At 43.1% G+C, this 24,954-nt stretch overlaps 1 protein-coding gene across 6 annotated transcripts in view; it reads left to right on the forward strand.

The window, feature by feature from the left end:
• Nucleotides 1-24,954, forward strand: part of DNAH3 (dynein axonemal heavy chain 3) — a 191,403-nt gene that overhangs the window by 84,720 nt on the left and 81,729 nt on the right. For all 6 annotated transcript variants that reach the window (XR_011384660.1, XM_051847854.2, XM_070064651.1 and 3 more), the window contains 10 exons: nt 2,364-2,478; nt 4,604-4,802; nt 8,738-8,846; nt 9,072-9,185; nt 10,717-10,893; nt 12,918-13,009; nt 14,997-15,216; nt 16,018-16,152; nt 18,486-18,597; nt 21,016-21,257. Coding sequence is in view for 5 of the 6 variants with exons in the window: in XM_051847854.2 (XP_051703814.2) it covers nt 2,364-2,478; nt 4,604-4,802; nt 8,738-8,846; nt 9,072-9,185; nt 10,717-10,893; nt 12,918-13,009; nt 14,997-15,216; nt 16,018-16,152; nt 18,486-18,597; nt 21,016-21,257 (1,515 nt within the window). In the remaining variant the exon portion in view is untranslated. The remainder of the gene's footprint in view (nt 1-2,363; nt 2,479-4,603; nt 4,803-8,737; nt 8,847-9,071; nt 9,186-10,716; nt 10,894-12,917; nt 13,010-14,996; nt 15,217-16,017; nt 16,153-18,485; nt 18,598-21,015; nt 21,258-24,954) is intronic.

Genomic DNA, 24,954 nt, shown 5'->3' on the forward strand with positions numbered 1-24,954 from the left:
AGCCCTTTCAAGTTTTAGAAACAACACTTTTGCCCTCTGTGACTGCATCTCTGGGATAATGTATGCTGAATGATATGCCTCTGTATTCTAAAAGTGGCAGGTGTTGGTGCAGGATGATCATCAGTCCAGCTGTCCATTATTCATTTAACAAATATTTGTTTGCTCGGTACTGTGACTGCTACTAGGTGAAGGAATCAGAGAGTTGATCAAGACAGACATAGTCCCTGTCCTCATGGTTTTGTAGATTAGTGGCAAGATAAAATGACTCTTACATAGAACGATTATAAGGAAAGAACAGCAATACAGAAGTGTGGAGAGCAAGGAGGGAAATGAGAGAAGGAAAGACTTCACAGAAAAGCAGTATCTTTGAGGAGACCTAAAGTATGACTAGAAATTAGCAGAGAATGGGAACCAGAGTGTTCTAGAGAGTAGAACTGGAATATGCAAAAGTCTGCAGATGAAAAACATGATGCATTGCACAACTGAAGGTACTGTGGTCTGGAATAGCTGTGGAATGGGCATAATTAAGAGAGACATGGGAGCAGCCCCTCCACCAAGGGCTTTACCAATACCCCAAGGGCAATGCAGAAGCATGGAGAAATTATTTTTTTATCTGTTCCAGGGACTTTGTTATTAATAACCATAACAACCACTGTTATTCACTGGATGTTTTATTCACATCAAACATTGTACCAAGTGCTTCATAGTACTCTCTCAATCCTCAAGCATCTTTTTTTTTTTTTGTCTTTTTTTTTTTTTTTTTTTTTTTGACAGGAAGAGTTAGACAGTGAGAGAGAGAGACAGAGAGAAAGGTCTTCCTTTTTCCGTTGGTTCACCCCTCAAGTGGCCGCCACGGTCAGTGCGTTGCGGCCGGCGCGCTGTGCCCATCTGAAGCCAGGAGCCAGGTGCTTCCTCCTGGTCTCCTGTGCGGGTGCAGGGCCCAAGGACCTGGACCATCCTCCACTGCACTCCCGAGCCACAGCAGAGAGCTGGACTGGAAGAGGAGCAACCGGGACAGAACCAGTACCCCAACCAGGACTAGAACCTGGGGTGCCAGCACCGCAGGCAGAGGATTAGGCTAGTGAGCTGCAGCACTGGCCATCCTCAAGGCATCTTAAAGAAGTAGCTATAATAATCTAGATTTGATAGACTCAGAAGCTTAAAATCATGTTCTCAGAACTACATAGCTAGGAAGTAAGGAAGGTGAGATTTGAATCTAGGGTGCTCTTTTTTTTTTAATTCATTTTAAGGACAAGTGTTTAGGCATAGCATTTAAAATACTGCTTAGCGTGCATACATCCCATATCAGGATACCTGGATTCAGGTCCCACCTCTATTCCCAGTTACAGCTTCCTGCTAATGTACACCCTAGCAGGCAGCAGAGAATGACTCCAGTAGTTGGATCCCTCCCACTTGGGAGGCCCAGATTGAGTTCCTGTTTCCAGGCTTTGACCTGGCTCAGCCCCAGCTGTTGTAGGCATCTGGAGAGTAAACCAGTAGGTGGAAGATCCCTGTCTGTTTTTTTTTTTTTTTTTTTTTGTCTCTGTGTCTGTCTCTATCTATGACTTTAAAATAAATTAAATAAATAACATTTTTAATTCATGTATATTTTTAACCTCTTCATTTTTCAGTAAATCAGGCCTACAAATAATGTTACAAAAATAATACAAAGAGTTCCAGCATACCCTTCATCCGGATTCCCTAGATATTAACATGTTCTATATCCACAGTGCAGTTATCCAAATCACGGAATAAACAGTGATACAATAGTATGTTCTGTTCTATAGATTGTTTAGATTGCTAATTTAAATCTAGTCAATTGCCTCACTAACACATTTTTTTTCCTAGTCTAGGATTACAAGTTGCATTTCATTTTCAGATCTAAATTGTCTCCTTTAATCTGAAAAAGTTAATTCTGGCTTATAATACAGTAAAAGTCACCCTTTTTAGGATACAGTCCTGAGTTTTACCAAATGCGAACAGTCCATGTAGGCACCATCACAAGCAAGCTATAAAATAGTTCCAGACCACCGAACATCCCCTCCTGTACCTGTCATCAACTTCTGTCCCTACTCTAAGCGTCTGGAAATTACTAGTCTCTTTTCTGCCCCTGAAGTTTTATCTTCCACAATATCATAAACCTAAAACTGTACAGTCTTCTAAATCTGGCCTTTTTCAATTAGCACAGTGCATTTGAAATTCATCTAGACATTATTGACTGGGGGAGAGGGAGAGGAAGCTTTGAGGCATAACATGCAGGAAGGAGTCTGGCCTAGGCCACTGGGTGGTTGATGATGTCATTCCCTGAAGGGATCACCAGAGAATCCAGTTTAACCACTTCTCCCCTCCTCTACTCCTGCCAGGATTTTCTGAAAAAGAGCAACGATCAGATTGCACAGATTGTGCAGCTGGTGCGAGGGAAGCTGAGCAGTGGAGCTCGACTCACTCTCGGGGCCCTCACGGTCATCGATGTCCATGGTAAGCAGCGAGACTTGTCTTAGCGTTACTGACTGTCCAGGATGGCAGCCAGGTTTGCTTCTTTCAGTTCTCCTGGGTGGAATGATGCAGGTTTTCCTTCCTATTAGGGCAAGGCCTCTCCAACTCAGAGAAGATGGCAGAGTAAGAGGTGAAGCCAAAGCCAGCTCATGTCTCCAGCCCATTTCCCCTCTCTTCTCATCCTTATTTCCAGCAGCCCTCCAAGCAGGACTCACTGATGGCCAAAGCCATTTGTGAGAGGCACCAGGCTGGAGTGGTTTCTGTGGGTTAGCCATCTAAGATTGTTGAATATTCACTAGGTGCCAAGCTTTGCACTACATTGTTTGATTTTCATATATAGTTCATTGCTTGAGAATCTGAGGCTTAGAAAGGTAAAGGACCTGCTGAGACGCTCACAGCATGTCAGTGGCAGAGGCTCCAATGTCTGATTTCAAACCCCAGGGACTAGAAACGGATGGTGATGTGGGGAGGAGGTGATTAGATATGATGATGCCCTCCATATCTTCCTTTAGAAAAAAAAAAAAAAAAGAAGGAGAAAAGGAGAGGGAATAACTAGGGTCTTTGAATAAAACAAACCACCCCCACACCCTCGTTCCATCATCACCATGGAAACGAGGGCTGGACCAGGCTGGTTGCCAGGTGACAGCATCTCTCCTGCTCACACACCCAGCTTCCTAAGGCATTCGTGGCATCCATTTCCCCTCAAGGTTGATGCTCATTTCAGTTGAACTTCACCTGAATAGACTGGCATAATCAGAGAGGGAGGAGAGAATGTGTTCTTCAGTTGGCCACATACCCAGCTGGTAGGAGCAATGAATACAGCCATGGTATTGCCCAGAGTACTCCAGAGTGGTTGCTTTTACAAGCACAAACATGCACACACACATACACACTAGATAGTGAAAGTGTCCCCAGTACAATCCCTTTAGATTCACTTTCCTCTTGGATCTTTCATACAGAACCTACTCTTGCTACCATCCTATAGGTTCTCTCAGTGAACCTAGAAGGGAATTAAATTCTTCAGGAGAGATATTGGTGTAATCTTGTAGGACTCCTCTCTACAGGGCTCCAGATTTTACTCTAATAAAGACGGCCTTTCTCACAGAGAGGCAGGAGACTTGCAGAAGCATCCCTTTGTCAAGTTACATTTCTAAGATCCACATTCTGAGCCTGCTGTACCAGCTCTGAGATCTCAGTAACTCTCACCCTGTGAGTTATCTAAAAAGTAATTAGTGATTTTCATAAACCTATATAACTCTCGAGCATCAGAGCTTATGCCATTGTGAGAAAATTAAATTAGGCTCATAATCCTATGAGAGAAAGGAGGAAAACTAGAAACGTATGTCTCAGCTGGTTTCTCAGGCCCCCAGATGGAGAGGATGATCTCATGATGGATTCATGGGGATGCCTTCTGCTGCAAACTGCCTGGCTGTGTCAGAACAAGGGACTGCATCCTTCTTGGATACTCTAGAGACCTGGAACAGACAAAGGGTCATACTGAGGCTATGACAGCATTTGGGGTCACTATATATTGCAAAGCCCTGTAAATTAGTCTCCCAAGATTTTAGCAATGATAACAATAGCTAGTATATAATATTTTATATGTCACACACAATATTCTGTCTTTCTTGCTCTCACTCCACCCCGTGTGTGTGTGTATAATATATATTGATCTAATCCTTATAATCATAAGTGGGTACAACGTTATCCCCATTCTACAGATTATACAACTGAGGGACAGAAAGGTTGAGTAACTTGCCCAGAGTCCTATAGCTAGTTCATGGTGGAACCAGAGTTCAAACAGAGGCAGTCTGATTTTGGAGTATGCACATTTAATACATCTACTGTACTACTTGAGAGAAGACAACTCAGGAGATTCTCTGCCTGAGTCTTTGGAAGGAGGCAAAGACCAGCTCTGATAGAATTTGCTGCCTGCAGTTGGGGCGGCGGTGGGGTTGGGGTGGTAGGCAAGCAGAGTGGTACCACTTGAAACTGTTTGGAGAGTGAGGAATGGCCTTGAGAGCACCCACTTCTAACTGAGAAGCCGGAAGAGATGGGAGAATTCTGATGGCTGTGCATGTGTATTTCTGCCTCTGTGTCCCAACAGCTCACGATGTAGTGGCCAAGTTAGCTAAGGACAACGTCTCTGATCTGAACGATTTCCAGTGGATCTCACAGCTGCGCTACTACTGGGTGGCAAAGGACGTGCAGGTGAAGATGATAACTACAGAAGCTTTGTATGGCTATGAGTACCTGGGAAACTCCCCCCGACTGGTGATTACGCCCCTCACTGACCGCTGCTACAGGTAAACTCTGAGGCTCCGAAACCTGAAGAGGGAGTAGAGAACTCCAAAGGAAAAAGATTGGGAGAATGTTAAGGCATCCTGGGGGCATTACCTTTATCCTCTTCATTTCAGATTCTTAAGTTTTTAGAGTTTTCCCATAGTCACCATGGTCCCAAAGATGGGCTGGAAACTAGGCTCTTGGTAGGAGTCCTAGTGTAAATCAATGCATTTGAACCGGTAAGTGTAGGATTGATATGTGACCATGAACATGACATGGGACTGAAGTAGAAAGCTCTCCAATAATAAGAATCAAGATGGTGTCTGGAACTCATGGCCAAGAAATAGGCAAGGGGTCAGATCAAGGATCGAAACAAGGAGTCTCTAAGCTCTGCCAGCCCTGCTAGCTCTGCCAGCTATCTGATGAAGAGATAGGATCATCTTGTGCTCAGCAAAGTACTTTTCCATTTCCCTTGAATTCATTGCAATAGAAATATGGATTTATAAACTTGTCAATTTTGTGTGATGTTTAGATATCTTTTATATATTTGCTTATAGTGAATTTTTTTAGATTGCAAAAATAATACTCGAGAATATTTTCTCATTCACAATCCCTTGTTTTCTGGGGGCAGCGTAGTGGCATGGCAGGTAGAGCTGCAGCCTTGCTTTGCTGGCATCCCATATGGGTGCTAGCTTGTGTCCCAGCTTGTTGCTGTGGATTCGTTCTGAGAGGAGGAGCATGGTGGGAGCAAGAGGCGGGGCGTCACCACACAGGCCCCAGGAGTTGGGTGAAAGCGGGCCAGAGGCAAGCAGCCTGCAGACTCCTTTATTTCAGCCGGTACAACAGCTTAAATAGCCAAGGCAGCCAATCCAGTCAAGGGGCGGTTTATTCCTTAACCAATCACAGCCTGTTGCCAGGCAGGCTCCGTTGCCAGGTGGATTTCGAAGCCATTCCTGAGTAACTGACACTCGCTTGCCAGCAGCCATCTTGGCATGGCCTTCTCATACCACCACACTAGCTGCTCCACTTCTGATCCAGTTCCTTGCTAATGCCTGGGAAAGGCAGCAAAAGATGGCCCAAGTACTTGGGTCTCTATCACCTATGTGGGAGAACCGGGAGAACTGGCTGGCTTCTTCCTGGCCTAGCCTGAGTCTTTGCAGCCATCTGGGGAATAAACCAGCAGATGGAAGATCTCTCTTTTCTCTGTCTCTCCCTCTCTCTCTGTAACACTGCCTTTCAAAAAATAAATAAATCTTTTTTTTAAATCACTTGTTTCTGTGTCCTATAAGTTTAACTTTTTAAAATTTTATTTATTTGAATAAGTAAGGCAGAGAAAGAAGAAAGACAGAGACTGAGAGTTACAGACCTATAAATACAGCTCTCCCATCTCCTGGTTCACTTCCCAAATGCCCACAATCATCAGGACTTGGCCAAGCCAAAGCCAGGATCCCAGGTCTCAGTCTGGGTCTCCCACATTCGTGGCTGGGACCCAACTACTTGAGTCATCACCTTCTGGCTCCCAGGGTGTGCATCAGCAGGAAGCTGGAATCAAGAGTGGAGCCAGGACTTGAACCCCAGCACTTGGATACAGGATGTGGACATCCCAAGAGGGATGGCGAATACCTACCCCTGTGGTTTTTCATTTATGCATTCACTTATTGCACTCATTGTTCAACAGCCATTTGTTTCTTTAAATAATTTGTATTGCATATATTTATGAAATGTAATATGTTATAAGGTACACAGGTAGTTAAATAACCACTATAATGGTATAAATTAACCTATTTATCATCTTACGTAGATAGCTATCCCACAACCCCCCAACTCCTTGTGGCAAGAGCACCTATAATCTACTCATTTAGTAAAAATCCTGAAAATGATATATTATTATTAACTGTAGGCCTCTTGAACAATCACTTCTTTTTTAAAAAAAGAGATTTATTTATTTATTCGAAAGGCAGAGTCACACACAGAGAGAGAAGAAGAGTCAGAGAGCGAGAGAAAGAGAGGTCTTCCATCCACTGGTTCAATCCCCAGTTGGCTGCAACGGCCAGAGCTGCACCAATCTGAAGCCAGGAGCCAGGAGCTTCTTCCGGGTCTCCCGCACTGGTGCAGTGGCCCAAGGACTTGGGCCATCTTCTACTGCTTTCGCAGGCCATAGCAGAGAGCTGGATCGGAAGTGGAGCAGCTGGACTCAAACAAGCACCCATATGGGATGCTGGCACTGCAGGCACCAGCTTTACCTGCTATGCCACAGCACCACCCTGATCAACTAATTCTTGAAGTGCACATGTCAGATGCTGTATTAGTTTGCTGAGGAAGAGAAGGAACTCAAAGTTCAGAGTGTAGGTGGAGAAATATATTTCTTTTCCCCATTCCATCAGCACTGATAATCTTTGGAATATGGAGTTTATGAGTATTTTTTACTTTTCTTTGATTAACTTATATATGGATTTTTATGTAGAGAGATTCATTTGTTCATTTTTTCTTTATAATTTTTGATTTGTCACATTCACTTCAAATGTAGATATTATATACATAACCATATATGCTATTTTTCTTAAAATCAGAGATATTAATATCACAGAATGAGGGATTTATAACAGTGATCCTAACATGGTATGATTCAGTGAAGCAATATTTGTAACTAAATACAAAATGACATGACACCCACACAATTTTTATATTCCTTCTCTCTCTCTATATATATATATGTGTGTGTGTGTGTGTGTGTGTGTGTGTGTGTGTGTATTTTGACAGGCAGAGTGGACAGTGAGAGAGAGAGACAGAGAGAAAGGTCTTCCTTTTGCCTTTGGTTCACCCTCCAATGGCCGCCACGGCTGGCACGCTGCGGCCGGCGCACTGTGCTGATCCGAAGGCAGGAGCCAGGTGCTTCTCCTGGTCTCCCATGGGGTGCAGGGCCCAAGCACTTGGGCCATCCTCCACTGCCTTCCCGGGCCACAGCAGAGAGCTGGCCTGGAAGAGGGGCAACCGGGACAGACTCCGGCGCCCCGACCGGGACTAGAACCTGGTGTGCCGGTGCCACTAGGTGGAGGATTAGCCTATTGAGCCGCGGCGCCGGCCTATGTATGTATATTAACTTCCACAAATAAGAGAAAGCGTGTGATGTTTGTCCTTCTGGGTATGGCTTATTTCACTTAGCATAATGATATCCACTTCCATCCATTTTGTTGCAAATGTCAGGATTTCATTCTTTTTTTATGGTAGAGTGATATTTTATGCTAGAGTAATATTCCATCATGTGTATAAATCCCACATTTTCTTTACCAGTCATCAGTCTTCAGTTAATGGACCTCTAGGTTGATTCCATGTCTTTGCGGCTATAAATGTGAATGAAGGGGCCAGAACTGGGGTGCAGTGAATTAAGCTGCCACCCGCAACAGTAGCATCCTGTATGAGTACCAGTTTGAGTCCTCACTGCTCCACTTCCTATCCAGCTCACTGCTAAGGCTCCTGGAAAAGCAGCAGATGATGACCCAAGTACTTGGGACCCTGTCACCCATGTGGGAAACCCAGGTGGAGTTCCAGGCTTTGAGCTTCAGCCTGGCCCAGCCCTGGCCATTGCAGCCATTTGGGGAATGGACCAGCTAATGGTTCTCTCTCTCTCTCTCTCTCTCTCTCTCTGTCAATCCTTCCCTCTGTAACTCTGCCTTTCAAATAGATAAATCTTTTTTTTTAAATGTATATACATATTCCTTTATTCAATCAGTCATCCAAACACATGTTTGTGGATACACCAGGCACTGTGCCAGGCTCTGAAGTTACGATTAGTAAAACAGAATTTTTTATGATGATGTGTTGGAAAAAAATGATGATGTGTTGGTTATATGACCAGGGGAAATTTTTAACTACTTGTATGAGTCAAAGTAAGTAAAAAGCTAGTTTCTTTCCTGTGTGTTAGGACTCATGCACTGAGTTCCTGTTTCCTTCCCCTTAGGACGCTGATGGGAGCTTTGAAGCTGAACCTTGGGGGAGCTCCTGAGGGTCCAGCTGGGACAGGAAAGACAGAAACCACCAAAGATCTAGCCAAAGCTTTGGCCAAGCAGGTAGGGAAAAGACATCCAACCCACTCACTCTTCCTGTCCCTCTCTGGACTCCTCTTCAGGGAAGTGAGCATGCAGTTCAAGGTGGTTTGCTGTAACAGGCAGAGTGGGGCCCCAGCACTTCCAGTAGAACAAGGAGAGAGGAGCCCTACCCATGTCTGATGTTGCAAGGTAGTTTGGATGCAATGGATCCATCCTAAAGGGTAACCACATCCTCCCTCTTTCTAGTGTGTGGTCTTCAACTGCTCAGATGGTTTGGATTACAAAGCCATGGGGAAGTTCTTCAAGGGTCTCGCCCAGGCTGGAGCATGGGCCTGCTTTGATGAATTCAACAGGATTGAGGTAACTTTGGCTTTATGTTATAGAATGGAGGGGTTGAACATGGAGGGGCCTTTTTCTGGGCTCTTAAATCCACGATGACAGGGCCTTATGTCTTCTCTATGACCCTTGTAGAGAGTTTATACTCAATGAACTAAGCAAAAAACAGGAGATGGAATACATATTTTATACACATATCCCCACCTCCCTATTCATTCACTGGTTCATGTGCTTTCTTCGGCAGTACATATCCATTCACTGGCTCATTCAAAAATTAATTGAGCAGCTCCTAAGAGGGTACTTCAAGAAGCTTCTGGGAAAATGAAATTAACAGCTGAGTTTATTTTAGAATAAAACAATTTTTTAGAATAAAACAATTTTGAAATACATGCATAGTTTTTCATGAATTCACATTCTCCATGAACTTTTTAAAGACCTCTCCTATGTGTCACTGACGCTGCATATGTTTATGATACAAATTAAGAAATAGTCAGCTTAGAAAATATTACAATAGGCTGGCGCCACGGCTCATTAGGCTAATCCTCCACCTGTGGCACCAGCACCCCAGGTTCTAGTCCTGGTCGGGGCACCAGATTCTGTCCCGGTTGCTCCTCTTCCAGTCCAGCTCTCTGCTGTGGCCCAGGAAGGCAGTGGAGGATGGCCCAAGTGTTTGGGCCCTGCACCCATATGGGAGACCAAGAGGAAGCACCTGGCTCCTGGCTTCGGATCAGCGCAGCATGCTGGCCGTGGTAGCCATTTGGGGGGAGAACCAATGGAAGGAAGACCTTTATCTCTGTCTTTCTCTCTCTCACTGTCTGACTCTGCCTATTAAAAAATATTACAATAAAACAAAGGGTAACAAAAATTAAATGAAACAAATAGAATATGGTAAAGTCTATAGCGGTAATAGAAAAGAGGCATCAGAAAAACATGGGCGATTAATTCTATTTGAGTGGGGAATGAGATCAGAAAATATAAACATGCAATTTGAACCAATAATCACTCCTACTGTGTCAAGCACTACTCCAAGTATTGAAACAAAGTACTGTAGAAATTCCTTACACATGCACACACGCATACCAATTTTGTTGTTCTTTACCAAAAATCCCAAATCATCCATCTAAGTTTTTTTTTTTTTTCAAAAGGCAGGAAAACACAAAGAGACCAACAAGGCTCCCATCTACCAGTTCATTCTCCAAATGTCCACAATAGGCAGGGCTGAAGCCAGGAGCCAGGAATTCAATCCAGGTCTCCCACATGGGTGACAGGGACCCAACCACCTGAGGCATCATCTGCTACCTCCCAAAATCTGCATCAGCTGGAATTGGGAACTAGAGGCAGGACTCAAACCAAGACTCTCTGACATGGGGCGTGGGCACCCCCAACCTGCATCTTAACCCCTAGGCCAGATGCTCATGACCTGCTCCTAATTTTGAATGTGAAGATCTGGTTTTCAGATGATTGGGTTCTCTCTCTGATAAGTGAAGGGGACTCTGACAGAGTGGTGTGGCTGTCCCAAGTAGGAGCTCACACCAGCCAGATATTCTCTCTCCAGGTAGAAGTGCTATCTGTGGTAGCCCAGCAGATTCTCAGCATTCAACAGGCCATTATTCGGAAGCTGAAGGTGTTCATCTTTGAAGGCACCGAGCTCTCTTTGAACCCCACCTGTGCTGTCTTTATCACCATGAACCCCGGGTATGCTGGCAGGGCTGAACTGCCAGATAACCTCAAGGTAAACATCAGTTTGTGTAAATGATGAATGTATGTGACAGAATAGAAGCTTCTAGAGGTGGGGATCTCGTAGAGAAACTCAACAGGGCCAGGTGGCATTTTTTTCAGCTGTGAGAGTAGGAGAGTATCAGTGGTGCTAAGACAGTTCTTGGCCCCAAAACACAACCACCTCTTCAGCAAGGTCTCATGGAGGAGTGGGAGAATACATACATCATGACCAGTGGCAAATAGAAAACCTGAACTCTAGAGCAGCGATCACAGTTTGAGTTGTCTGCAGAGGTGAGACAGGTGATACAAACCAGAGAAGCAAGCTCGGCACAGTGAGTGAAACCCTACTGAATGCCCTTTCTAGAGGCAGCAGCCACCTCTTAGCTCCAGTGTGCTGTACAAAGCAGGAATTGTCAGATCTCAGTTTTTCAGAAAGAAACCAGAAATTTGGATTTTTAGATCCTGACTCTACTTTAAAAAAATCATTGTAAGCTAAAACAAAATAAATCTGTTTATAAAAGAGCATCAGATTTCAATACAGAGAACTCTGGTAAACCTGGACTGGACCACATGGAGTGCCCACTTCATTCCTAAGCTAGATAAACCTAAACTGGATAAGCCTGAGTAGTTTCCATACAAAGACAGGCAACTACAGAGATAACAAGACTGCATGTTTGTCCCCAGTGTCTATGCTGAGCTGGCCTGAGTTATAACCAGGGCAATATCTATTGACTGGCCTTTCTGCTAGTAGAAGAAAAATGCCTCTGAAAGGGAAGAGAGCCAACAAGGCCATCTTCAGGGGAAGGTGTCCCTACATGCCCTTAGCATGCTGCTTTTACAAAAGGAACAATGACCCATGGGCACAAAATCACTAGGTCTTCTCATATGGGAAGAACATCTACCACCTGAGCTTCATGACAGAAGGACCAGAAGAAACCTTCAGGCATGCTACTTTACTGATTAAATTCTAATTTATTGTACTATCCTCTTGGGTGGAAGTCATAAGACAGACCCATACACACCCAATCTGCTGACATGTACACAGCACTCCATCTGCTAGAAATCCATTCTGATTAGTGCCCTGGATTCTTAGACCACTTCTTCTTTCTGAAAATGGAAGAGAATCAGGGAGATCCTTTAAGTAGCTCCCCACCCACTCCAGGTCAACATTAACCATTGAGTGCCAAAGTACAACGTGGACTTAGATTTCTCAGTTTTTACTGCCCAGTTGTAACTATCCCCTGCACCCATCCCAGCCATCACCCATATTAGATCTGCACAAACAGCTTTCATGAAGTAATGTAATACAGAAGAAGTCACCAGGGGATGGTGTCAGGAGGCCTGGACTCTGGTCCCAACTCTTCTTCTAACTAACTGCAGGACTCTGGCAAGTCACTTCTCCTCTAGGACCTAAGATAATTACCCGATACTTGATGTTTATGGAGCACCCCATGTGTACCACATACTTTTATAAGCACTTCATCTACATGATAGCTATCTATTCTTATAACAACTCTATGAAAGGGGACAAAGTTGTTAGTCTATTTTGAAATATAGATCTGAGTTCTAAGAGAGCTCATATAACTTGGGCACAGCTGTTAGATAGCAGGACAGGAACTCAAGATCTATCTGACATCTGGATTATTTTGATACATGTCGGTTCAATGTTCCTAATTGATTTCTAATGTCCATATTGAACACTGGGAAGCTCTCATATTTGGATTATGCTATTAGATATCCTTTTTTGGCACAGGATAATGAGCTGTCATTGGAATACCAGGACCTAAAGCTTTTCAACCATTGAAAGGCCCAATGTGACAGTATGTATCTGGACAGGACCATTGGAGGGGTTAGTTGAGCAGTGGATTCAACCATTAAAAATGGGCTCTCTGCACTAACACATCCTCCAACACTCTTTTCCAGGATTGTCAGTAGAGTAGCCTGAACAAACATGCTACTTACCTTTGCCTCTATAGATTCGCCTTTCGCCAGTACTCGCCGTAGTGTTCAAGTTCTGATTAGTTGTTCCTTTTCTAGGCCTTGTTCCGTACAGTGGCCATGATGGTACCAGATTATGCCCTCATTGGAGAAATCTCCCTGTACTCTATGGGGTTTCTGGACTCCAGAAGGTATGGTACATTGGTTTTCAAGTGTATGCTAAAGTCTTTTAAATAGTATTTCTTTGTGTGGTGGATTGCTCTTTGTAAGGAAAGAGGGAAATGTAAAAAACTTGCTTCCTCTCCCTCTCCCCTAGCTGATCTGGGAGCACAAGAGTATAGCCCTCCACTTGTTTCTGACTCCATTCCTAACTGGGATATGTCCCAGATTCCCAAGAAAGGGCCTCCTCTCTCTTCACATATGCCTGGATTTCTGTTGAAAAAAGCAGCCACTGATATCTCCCTCATCCTTCACTCTAACCCATTCACACCCACATTACTAAATGGCTTGAGGCAAGATAATAAAACAAATGAAATTATTCCAAGATTGGAGAGAAAAATTTAATATAATTTACTATTAAAGTATAATCAATACAACATTTATTGGCTGCAAGTCACTGGGTTATCACTCATTCAAGTATTACCCAGGTTTTCAACACACACACACACACAGGCCAATGTGCACAAAGACACACAGAATGGCACATGCAAGTAATCATTGTAAAATGGCTTTTCGGTCAATTGATTTTTTTGTCATTGTTAAAACAGATGTCTCCACAAAGCCCTAGGTGTCCTTGTAGCTTTGGTGCCCTCATTTGTGATGTCAGGGGCTACAGACATTTTCAAAATAGAATGTGTAATCAAGGAGGCGTAATTTGTTCTTCCCATAGTAGACCTGGATTACACTGATCTGCTCACTGATTTACTTACTCAACTGGCAAATCTTTATTGAGCTGCCTCCCTCATCCCCATCTGCTAGGTGCAGATGAACAACATAAAGTCTTTGTTTTGAAAGTGAACTGATTTTGTAAAGAAAATCTCCATAAGGGGAATGCATGTAAGTATATCAGTGAGGATAACCCTGACCCCCAAATATCAATTGATTAGCATAATGTAAGTTTATCTTTGATTCTCTGCAAACCTAAAATACGTGTTTATGATCAGGGTAGGTTTCTCCCAGGTGTAGTTTACAAGCCCTCATCACTCACACCTCACCTCAAGGCTTTAGCACATGACATGGAGGTTCTTTTTTTTTTTTTTTTCTTTTGACAGGCAGAGTGGTTAGTGAGAGAGAGAGACAGAGGGAAAGGTCTTCCTTTGCCGTTGGTTCACCCTCCAATGGCCGCCATGGCTGGCAAGGCAGGAGCCAGTTGCGTCTCCTGGTCTCCCATGGGGTGCAGGGCCCAAGCACTTGGGCCATCCTCCACTGCCTTCCCGGGCCACAGCAGAGAGCTGGCCTGGAAGAGGGGCAACCGGGAAAGAATCTGGCACCCCGACCGGGACTAGAACCTGGTGTGCCGGCACCACTAGGTGGAGGATTAGCCTATTGAGCCACAGCGCCTCTTACAGAAGAGGTTTCTCCAGGCCAGCCCTGGAGTTGGTGGTATCCATCAGTCACTTCTATTTAGATTTTACTAGCTGGAACTCAGTAGTGTGGCCTGCCCTAACCGCAGGCCAGGCTGGGAAATGTGGTCCAGCTGTATGTCCAAGAAGACTAAGAAAAGACCATGTGTACGAGTCTACATGTGTTGTATGCTTAGTACATTACATTTTAAATGTTTTTCTTTTAAATTTTAAAAGTAATGTGGACATTGAAAAGAATTTATGATGTTACAGAAATAAAAAGTGTGATTTTCCTATCAGTAACCTTTTGTCTCACTTCTAAGGATTAACATTGTTAGCAGTTTGATATATTCTTCCCAAATTTGGTTGTGTGTGCATACATATAATCATACATATATACAGGTATATAACACATACTTTCACATAGAGTACATGTTATACATACATGTGTGTGTATGTGTGTGTGTGTGCTATATTTCATCTTAACTTTCAGAATCAAGTCCATGAGCAAGCCTATTACTGAAGGGGGAAGGGACAAAGATGTTGAGAATGCCTGTTAAGTGGGATACGGTCATCCCTAGGAATCTGCCAATGTGATGTATCTTTGTTCTCCCAGTCTTGCCCAGAAGATTGTTGCGACCTACCGCCTGTGCTCGGAACAGCTGTCCTCCCAGCATCACTATGACTATGGTATGCGTGCTGTCAAGTCTGTGCTCACTGCCGCAGGCAACCTGAAGCTCAAGTATCCGGAGGAGAATGAAAGTGTCTTGCTGCTCCGGGCTTTGCTTGATGTCAACCTGGCCAAGTTCTTAGCTCAAGATGTCCCTCTGTTCCAGGTATGCACTGCCTTAGCACTTCGGCTTAGGACCAAGGTTCAACTTCTGAAGATGAAATGCTTTGTTTGATACCTCCTCCACCTCCTCTTATATCTCCTGACCTTCTTTCTTCTCTAGTCACCACACCTATTATCTGATACCTTCCCTGCAAAGGTTAAGTAACTATGGTGATAGCAAACATCCCTGTCTAGTCCTAATTTTATTTTTTTAAAAAGATTTATTTATTTATTTGAAGGACCCAGACCATCTTCCACTGCTTTCCCAGGCCATATCAGAGAGCTGGATAGGAAGTGGAGCAGCAGGGACTTAAACCAGCGCCCATATGGGATGCCGGCGCTTCAGGCCAGGGCATTAACCCGTTGTGCCACAGCACCGGCCCATAGTCCTGATTTTAATAAAAAGGATTTCATGGGTAGGATAATATTTGCTGTTGGGTTTCAGTAGTTGTTCTGATCCAATTTAATTAGTTTGCTTTTTTAATTATTTTAATACCTGTCTTCCTTACTGGAATGTGAGCTCTGTGAAGAAAGAAATCAGGGCTGTCTTGTTCATTCCTAGTATGATGACTGGAAGACAGTGCAGCCACATTACTTGCTGACTTCTAAAATTATTTAGGAGGGAAATCATGTTTTACAGATAGTGTTGACATTTGTAATGTTGGATGAGTTTTGGCACAGGAAAAATGAAGTGTGGAACTTTTCAAGATTTCCGCTGTCTATATAGATCTCATTTTAGGAAAATGTTGAAATCTCGTATGTGATACTTCATCCTTTCCACCTTCTCTTGAATGCTTATTAACAGGGAATTATATCAGATTTGTTTCCTGGAGTTGTTCTTCCAAAGCCAGACTACGAAGTTTTTCTGGAAGTGCTGAACGAGAACATCAAAAACATGAAACTCCAGCCAGTACCTTGGTTTATTGGGAAAATCATCCAGGTTGGTTCCATGTATCCATATGGGGATGTCTGAGTTTCACTGTTTGCTGGAGTAAGAAATGAGAAAACTTACAGCATACTTAATGTGAACTGATAACAATCAGAGGTGCCTCAGTGGAGACAGAGGTAAAACAACAACAGAAACCACTTAATAATTTGTTGTTAAGTTTCTGTTTCTAGGAGTTTAAAAGCCCAAATTTAAAATCCAGTATTTTTTCTTTGACCATCTTCCTTAGGGTTTTTATTTTTTCTTTAATTTGAGAATAAAACAGACTTTTGAACTTTGAATTACTTAGAACTTTCTCAGTTCCAAATGATGGAAGCCCAACTCAAACTTCCTTAATAAACAAAAAGGAATTTATTCACTCAACTAACTCAAGTTCAGAAATATGGTACCCTCAGATATAGCAAGATCTAGGTTTTTAGATAATATCCTTAGCAATCTACCTCTTTTCATTTCTGAGCTCTCTTGATTCATATTTGATTCTCGGTTGGGCCTCCCAAAAAACTCAGACTTATATTGTCCCAAATAACAATCCCATAACTAAGATGTGTATCACTCTGTAAGCACAATTCTCAGAAGTAGCTTTGAATGGTTCTGATGAGGTCACATGACCATATCTGAACCAATTACAGAGGACCAAAACTCCTCCTCTCCCTCTGCCAGAAGTGAAGATGGAGTTGGCTCCACCCAAGTGAGGTCAACCAAATGATGGCTGCCCAGAAAAATTGGGGTGCTGCTATCAACAGTCAGGAGAAAGGATATTGAACAGGAAAACTGTGCTGATAGGTCCTCCTCTACCACCTCAATGGTCACTACCTTCATTTACACCCTCCTTATAGCTTACCTCCAAAGTGAAAAATAATGAAAATTTATCTTTAAAACATAAAAAGCTTCAGGTCTTCCTTTTCTCTGAGAGACTCACAATCTAAGGGAAGAGGGGAAAAAACATAAAATTTTACATAAACATAAATGACCAAAATATTTGTGTTTCAACTATCACAGGCTACTTGTCACAGACAGAAAGGAACAATGAGAAAACTCACGAAATGGGCTTCCCCACAACTGTTGATTCCCAAGTGTAAGGAATGAAATTATGTGGAATGTTGTTTATATATTTTTTAAAAGATTTTGGCCGGCGCCGCGGCTCAATAGGCTAATCCTCCACCTAGAGGCGCCGGCACACCAGGTTCTAGTCCCGGTCGGGGCACCGGATTCTTTCCCAGTTGCCCCTCTTCCAGGCCAGCTCTCTGCTGTGGCCCGGGAATGGCAGTGGAGGATGGCCCAAGTGGTTGGACCCTGCACCCCATGGGAGACCAGGAGAAGCACCTGGCTCCTGCCTTCGGATCAGCATGGTGTGCCAGCCGCAGCACGCCAGCCGTGGCGGCCATTGGAGGGTGAACCAACAGCAAAAAAGGAAGACCTTTCTCTCTGTCTCTCTCTCTCACTGTCCACTCTGTCAAAAAAAATAATTCATTTATTTTATTTGAAAGGCAGAGTTTCAGAGAGAGGGAGGGGGAGACAGGAAGATTTTCCATCTGCTGGTTCATTCACTCCCCAAATGGCCACAATGGCTGGATCTAGGCCTGTCTGAAGCCAGAAGCCTCTTTTGGGTCTCCCACCTGGGTGCAAGGACCCAGCACTTAGGCCATCCTCCGTTGCTTTCTCAGGCACATTAGTAGGGAGCTGGATCTGAAGTAGAGCAGCCAGGACATGAACTAGTGTCCATATGGGATGCAGCACTGAAGGCGGCCCCAAGAATGTCATTTATATTTTATAGCATAGAGCCTGGCTCAGAAAGAACATTTTCATTTACTGAAAGATCTAATCAAGTTAGAGCAGCAAGGAAGCCTCAGAAAGAGTGCTTCTGATAGAAATGCAGTTTGCTAAATGACCACCATTTTCTTTTCTTTTTAAAAAGTAAATGGCAACAATGTAATGAAAAGATTAAAGGTACTGAAGTCAGAGAGCTCTCTCTCCAAATCCTGTCTCCACCACTGAAGAGTTTGGGCAAGTGACTTAACCTGTTTTGGACTCAGAGTCTCCATCTGCAAAAGGTGGATTAAACGAAACAATTTGGGCAATCACTTGATACTTAACATATAATTAGCTATAAAGAATAGTAGTTTCCATCCTTTATGTAATCTGAGACACACATGTTTATTCACCCAAAAGATACTTAAACAATAAATCACAAAAAGGACTGCATTTCACCTGAGCTAGAAGTGGGAGTGATCTCTCTCTCCCACCACTGGTTCCTCACTAGCTTCTGACTCAGTTGTGGTGTGGGGAGATTTGCAATGAATAACTTCTTGTTTGACATCTCCTCCCAGATCTACGAGATGATGCTGGTAAGACATGGCTATATGATTGTTGGTGACCCCATGGGTGGCAAGACCTCTGCTTATAAAGTGTTGGCTGCAGCTCTGGGTGATTTATATGCAGGTAAAGCTCCCCTCCTTGGCTTCCAGGGAGGACCAGACTCCCCCCTCACTTGGCTGGCTCCATGGAGATAATGCCAGGCTGTTAGTTATGCCAGCCCTGGAGCGTGATGTCAGAGCTAGAAATAGAACATGGCGCACAGATGTCTACAGGCGGAAAATGAAGGGGGGAGGGGACTTCTGGCAAGGAATTTTATGTGCACATTCTTAAGACTGCAGGAATTTTCTCAAATACTAAACAGTGGCTTCTCCAGAGATTCCTCAATGAAACTCCTGTCATTAGCCTAAGCAAAATCATTCTAAAAGCAGTCATTTCATGCTTCTTTTCTTTTCCTTTTTTTTCTTTCCATCCATTCTTCCCTTCCCTTCTTCCCTTTCCCTTTCCTGCCTCACTTTTAAGGTAGAGGACATGAGCTCAAACTTTTTTATTTAATTTATTTATTTTTTGAGAGAAAGAGAGAACTGAGAGAACTCCCATCCACTGACTGGTTCATTCCCCAGATGCCTGGAAGGATCCCTGTCTGAAGCCAGAGCCAGAAATTCAATCCAGGTCTCCCATTTAGGTGGTACAGACCCAATTATTTAAGATATTACTGCTGTTTCCCAGGGTGCACATCAGCCAGAATTCTGGAGTCAGGACCTGGAGGTGGGTATCATATACCCAGGTATTCCAAATAGAGGATGCCAGCATTTTATTTATTTGAAAGGCAGAGAGAGGAAGAGGAAGAGAAAAGGAAAGAGCTCCTTTACCTGCTGATTCACTCCCCATATGGCTGCAACAGCCAGAACTGGGTCAGGCCAAACCCAGAATCAGGAACTCCATCTGGGTATCTTATATGGGTAGCAGGGACTTAAGTACTTGGGCTGTCTTTTGCTGTCTTCCCAGGTGCATTAGCGGGGAGGTGGACTGGAAGTGGAACAGCAGAACTCTGGCACTCTGAAATGGGAGTGCTGGCATCACAAGCAACTACTTAGCATGCTGTACCACAATCCCAGCTTCTTGGGACACCAGCATCTTAACTACTAGACTGCACTTATGAATCTGACTCAGACTTGGACTAAACTTCTCTTATCCTCTGTTTTCCCAGCTATGAAATGGGATTATTGTGAGAATTAGATGAGATTATCCAAGTAAATAACCTAGTACAGCACCTACTCAACAAGTAGAAGTATTGGTAGGAAAATAGTTAGGGGTTTTCATTGGTTTATACCAAAACTTATGGTTTTGAAAAGTAATTCCTTATTGTGCATGCATTTACATTATTGCTTCAAGTACTTCATTTAATAACATTGGATGACTGAGTTGCTGTTGGATTTTTGAGGTTTTGTTTTGGAGACTAACTCAGCAAGCGCAGTAATAATTTTGGCATTGAATTCTAGTTGAGAAAGAATACACCCCATTGTCTTTGCCTCAGAACTCTGCAGAAGTGATTATTTAATTCATGGTTCAGGCATTCCACCTTTTCCTTATTTTGAAGGGTATATAAAAGTGTCACTGTTTTCTGCTGTTAAATACATATGCTGTGCTGTCCATAAACCTGTATATTCCATTCGGGTCCTAGTACTTCAACAGTGTGCATTCCCCAGAGGACAGTTGATAGCTTGAGCAGTTGAGGAAAAGATTTCAGAGCTAAACTAGCCCTTCAGATGAAGAAGGGTAGCCATCACTTTCCAGAACCTTTTTTTATATGTCAGCTGTCCCTCATCTCTGCCAAAGCCAGAGTTCTTAGGGTGCCTGTGAGAGCCAGACATATAAAGAAGGCTGATAATTACATCTCGCCTTTATTGCTTGAGTTCTTTTAGACCCGATCATACTTACTTAGTCTTGGATTTGACTGGCACATTTACTGTATTTGAAATCAGAGTCAGAAGAAAGTATGGTGAGAGACTAATGTATGTTGTAACCCACAGTTTAAGGCATTGTATACTCAGATATCCTGATCTTCATAAGGATTGAACATACATTATATAAAGACTTTCCTTATAGAATGTAATCATTAAAGGTTCGTTGGTCTTTTTTTTTCTTTTTTTTTTTTTTTCTTTTTTTTTTTTTAAAGGCAGAGAGATAAAGATCCGCTATCCGCTGATTCATTTCCCAAATACCCACAAAAATCAGCACGGGGCCAGGCCAAAGCCATGAGTCAGGAACTCAGTCTGGGTCTCCCACATGGGTGGTAAAGATTCAGCCACTTTTACCACCACCTACTGCCTCACTTCTTGTGCATTAGCAGGAAGCTGGAATTGAAACAAGAGCTGGGACTTGAATCTGGGGACTCCACCATGGGATGTAGGCATCCCAAATGGCATCTTAACCACTGTGCTGAATGCCAGCCCCAGTTGCTCTTTGGAGTGGCATTGCCTCTTGTCTAATGTTCTGATTTCACCGGAGCCTTTGTAACTGATGTTGGACCTTCTTGCCCAGCTAACCAGATGGAGGAGTTTGCTGTAGATTACAAGATCATCAACCCCAAAGCTATCACAATGGGTCAACTGTATGGGTGCTTTGACCAGGTGAGCCATGAATGGACAGATGGTGTCCTAGCCAATGCTTTCCGGGAGCAAGCATCTTCAATGTCTGATGACCGCAAGTGGATTATATTTGATGGACCAGTGGATGCTGTTTGGATTGAAAATATGAACACTGTTCTGGATGACAATAAAAAGGTAGCTATTGATGCTGATATCACTTGTATGGGAGAGGTGTAAACTCTTATTGAAGTGAGTGATTGATCAAAACTGTATATATAGATTTTTTATTAAGAATAAATGCTCCTCAAGAGAATTAACAGTTAATTCATGTATTATGTTTCTGTTTGTACTTGAAGTGAGTAGAATAAGAGCATTTATAGACAATGTTTATAGTAGTTAAAATTGTTGATGCTACTGTCAGATTGAATTCCTACCTCTACCAGTGAGCTATATTGTATAGGGCAAGAGACATAACTTCTCTGAATCTCAATTTTCTCATTTGTAAAAAGCAAATAATAAAAGAGTTATGGATAAATAAATGAGATAATATACCCATAGTACCTGTACTAGTCAGTTTTTCATTGCTGTAGTGAAATACCTGAGGCAACTAACTTTATAAAGAGAAATATTTATTTAGCTCACTGTTGGGGAGATTCAAGTCCAAGATTAGCTTACCCCATTGGTTCTGCTTCTGAAAGGGGCAGTGAATGGCAATGATGGAGTGTATGTGGAGAAGGGGGTTATACGATGAGCTAGGAAGCAGTTATAAGCTTATATAACTTAGGCTTACATAACTAACCCTTTTGTGATAATTACCTTCTAAGGGCATGCCTCCAGTGATGTATGGCTTCCTATTGAGCCCATCTCCTAAACATCTTAATTGAACGAAGTTTCCACACTCTTAGTACCATTAAGTTAGGACTTTGGAACTCAGATTCTACATGAATTTGGAAGTCAAATCATACTCCAACAATAGCAGTACCTAATGTACGGGATGTATTTTGGTCATCCATTACTGTATATCAAAGTAAGCTAATATTTAATAGCCTAGAATAACTTTGTATTTTTCTCATGATATTTGGGCTTGGAATTTTGAAAAGACTCCGCTGGGCAGTAGGTCTGTAATTATTGTGATTTCACTTGGGGCAACTAGGACTGGAGGAGCCACATGAAGATGGCTTTGTCACTTAATGCCTGGTGGAATCATTCCTCCCTTGCCCCTTTCTTTTGTTCTCCAAATAGCATCTCATCTTCCAGGCCCCTCTACATGGATTGGGCTACTGACTTGGTGGTCTTGGGGTAGTGACACTTATGCTGTGACTGACTTCCAATAAGCAGAAAGTGGAAGGTTCCAAGAAATTAAGGGCTGCATTTGGAACTGACATAGCATCACTCTCTCTGAATTCTAATGGTCACAGAAGTCACAGAGCCTGACCAAATTCAAAGGAGTAGAAAAATAGACTCTGCCTCTAGACAGAGTCAAACAAGGCTACACTGCAAAAGCACGTAAGGGAGGGGAGATACAGTACATCAATCTTTGAAAAAATACATTTTGCCACAGTACATATAGTAGCTAAAGAGCTTGGACTTGAACCAGGTGATCTGTTGTTGAGCATTTGTGGAGATACTCATTGGTTTCTCCCCTCTCCCCCTCCTCCTCCTCCTCCTTATTTATTTATTTATTTATTTATTTATTTTTTGATGTCTGCTTTCAGTGAATCTCTAGAGGCTTATAGTAAGTGTACCCAGAGAGCTCTGTTCAGTTCTCCAGGGTTAAAGACCTGCCTAAGGTGACACACCCAGGTTTGGCATGGTAAATCTCTCTCTCTCTCTCTCTTTTTTTTTTTTTAATCAGAAAGGAGGTTTATTTTGCTCAGCCGAGTGCCTCTCCTCAATGGAAGCCAGTGCCTGAGCACTAGCCCCAGTGGGTAGAATATTTGCTTCTGTCCCAAGGACCACACAAGGGATCTGTGCAGTCCTCATTGTAAGTTCAGATTCCCCAGCAATGTCTCTCACCAGGTAACCAGGAACCCCTGAGGTTGTGGAGTCCCCCCACTGAGACTGCTCACAGTCCCAGCCACAGCATGAGTCCTCCCACAAACCCTCGGTTTTTTTCACAGTCTCAGTACAGAAGCTTCATACAGTCACAAGCTCCTGGCCCCCTGTTAGTTCTCCCCACCCAAGTCAGGGGTCTCCACTCAGATGGTTGCTGGGTGCAGACATGAGCTGGCGCAGCTGTTACATATCTCCAAAATGGAGATATCGGCTTGTTACAGGACATCATTGTAAAGTGATCCAGAAGAGAGAACTGTGTCCATCCCGTGCTTTGTTTTTGTTTTTATTTTTTCTCCTCTAGTTTGACTGGTACACTTTCCCCTATGGCGCTCCAAGTCGGGTTTCCTCTAGGCTCTTGCTGGCCACTTTTTCACCAGTGGCTTGGGCTGCTGCGGTCTGGTCTCACCTCCCTATCCAGCACTGGTATATAGCTCTCTGCTGCTGGGGTTCCTAGCTGTGGGCGCCCATGCCCTCCACGTAGGTCCACCAGTTCTCTCTAATTTCGGTAGAGTTTCCTCTGCTGTTTTCTCCCTGACTCCTCCCTGAGACTACACTCTCTCCACTTTTTTAAAACTGTCTTCTCCTGAGCTAGAGCAGTAAGTTCCTTCTCCACCATCTTGGAACCTGCTGAACCAGGTGATCTGAGTTCAAATCCTGCCTCTGCTGTGTAACCTCATATGTAACCTCATACTGTCAGTGCCTCAATTTAATTATCTGTAAAATGAGGATAACAGTGACACCTCACAATGTTGTTAGGAAGATTAGATAAATTAATATTTGCAAATTGTTTATACTAATTCCTGGCATATAAGAAGTGCTATGTAACTATTTGATAAGGTAAAATAAGAGAAGATCACCATTTAAATAAAGAATTCCTACACTGAGAATGCATTGTTACCAAATCAAAATATATTTTCTGTGTTTAAATGTCACGAGAGTAAAAATGAGTCATGTTCAACAATAGAAGGCATAATTACCAAAATTATATGCATACACTAATGATAGCATAATTTTGATTATATATATAACATATAAAAATAGAAATAACTTTCATTAAATGATTTGGACATTATTATTTAAATTCATTGTACAAATTTATCAGCTGGGGGAGTTGGCGCTGTGTGCTAAGCCTCTGCCTGTGCCACTGGCATCCCGTATGGGCACCAGTTCTAGTCCTGGCTGCTCTTCTTCCAATCCAGCTCTCTGCTGTGGCCTGAGAAAGCAGTAGAAGATGGCCCCTGAACCCATGTGAGAGACCTGGAAGAAGCTCCTGGCTCCTGGCGTCAGATCAGTCCAGCTCTGGCCATTGCAGCCATTTGGGGGGTAAAGCAGTGGACAGAAGACCTAACTCTACTTCTCAAATAAGTAAATAAAATCTTAAAAAACAACAACAAACACAAATGTATCAGTTGGTCTTTAAACTAGAAGTATGAAGGGTGTCAAAATCAAGGAATTTCTTACCAGTTTTTCTCAGCTCTGGGTGTATATCAAACTATAGTCCCAGATGTGATTTGTGTTTTACTTTTCTGCATACTCAGAGATGACACAGCTGGTGATGTCAGCCCCATAGCAGCTGTTTGACATTCCTGGGGATGTCTGCAGTAACCTTTTTTAGGATGGGCTCGATATAGCCCAGGTAATGTGCAGGAAATTAAAAAAAAAATTTTTTTTGTTTATTTATTTGAAAGCCACGGGGAGGGAGATCTTCTATCTACTAGTTTACTCGCTAAATGCCACAAAAGCTGAAGCTGGGTAAAGCCAAAGCCAGGACCTGGGAACTTAATCTGTATCTCCCATGTGAGTGGCAGGCTCCAAAGTATTTGAGCCATCATCCTGC

This window comes from Oryctolagus cuniculus, chromosome 19, assembly GCF_964237555.1.
Source record: "Oryctolagus cuniculus chromosome 19, mOryCun1.1, whole genome shotgun sequence".
NCBI classification, from domain to species: Eukaryota; Metazoa; Chordata; class Mammalia; order Lagomorpha; family Leporidae; genus Oryctolagus; species Oryctolagus cuniculus.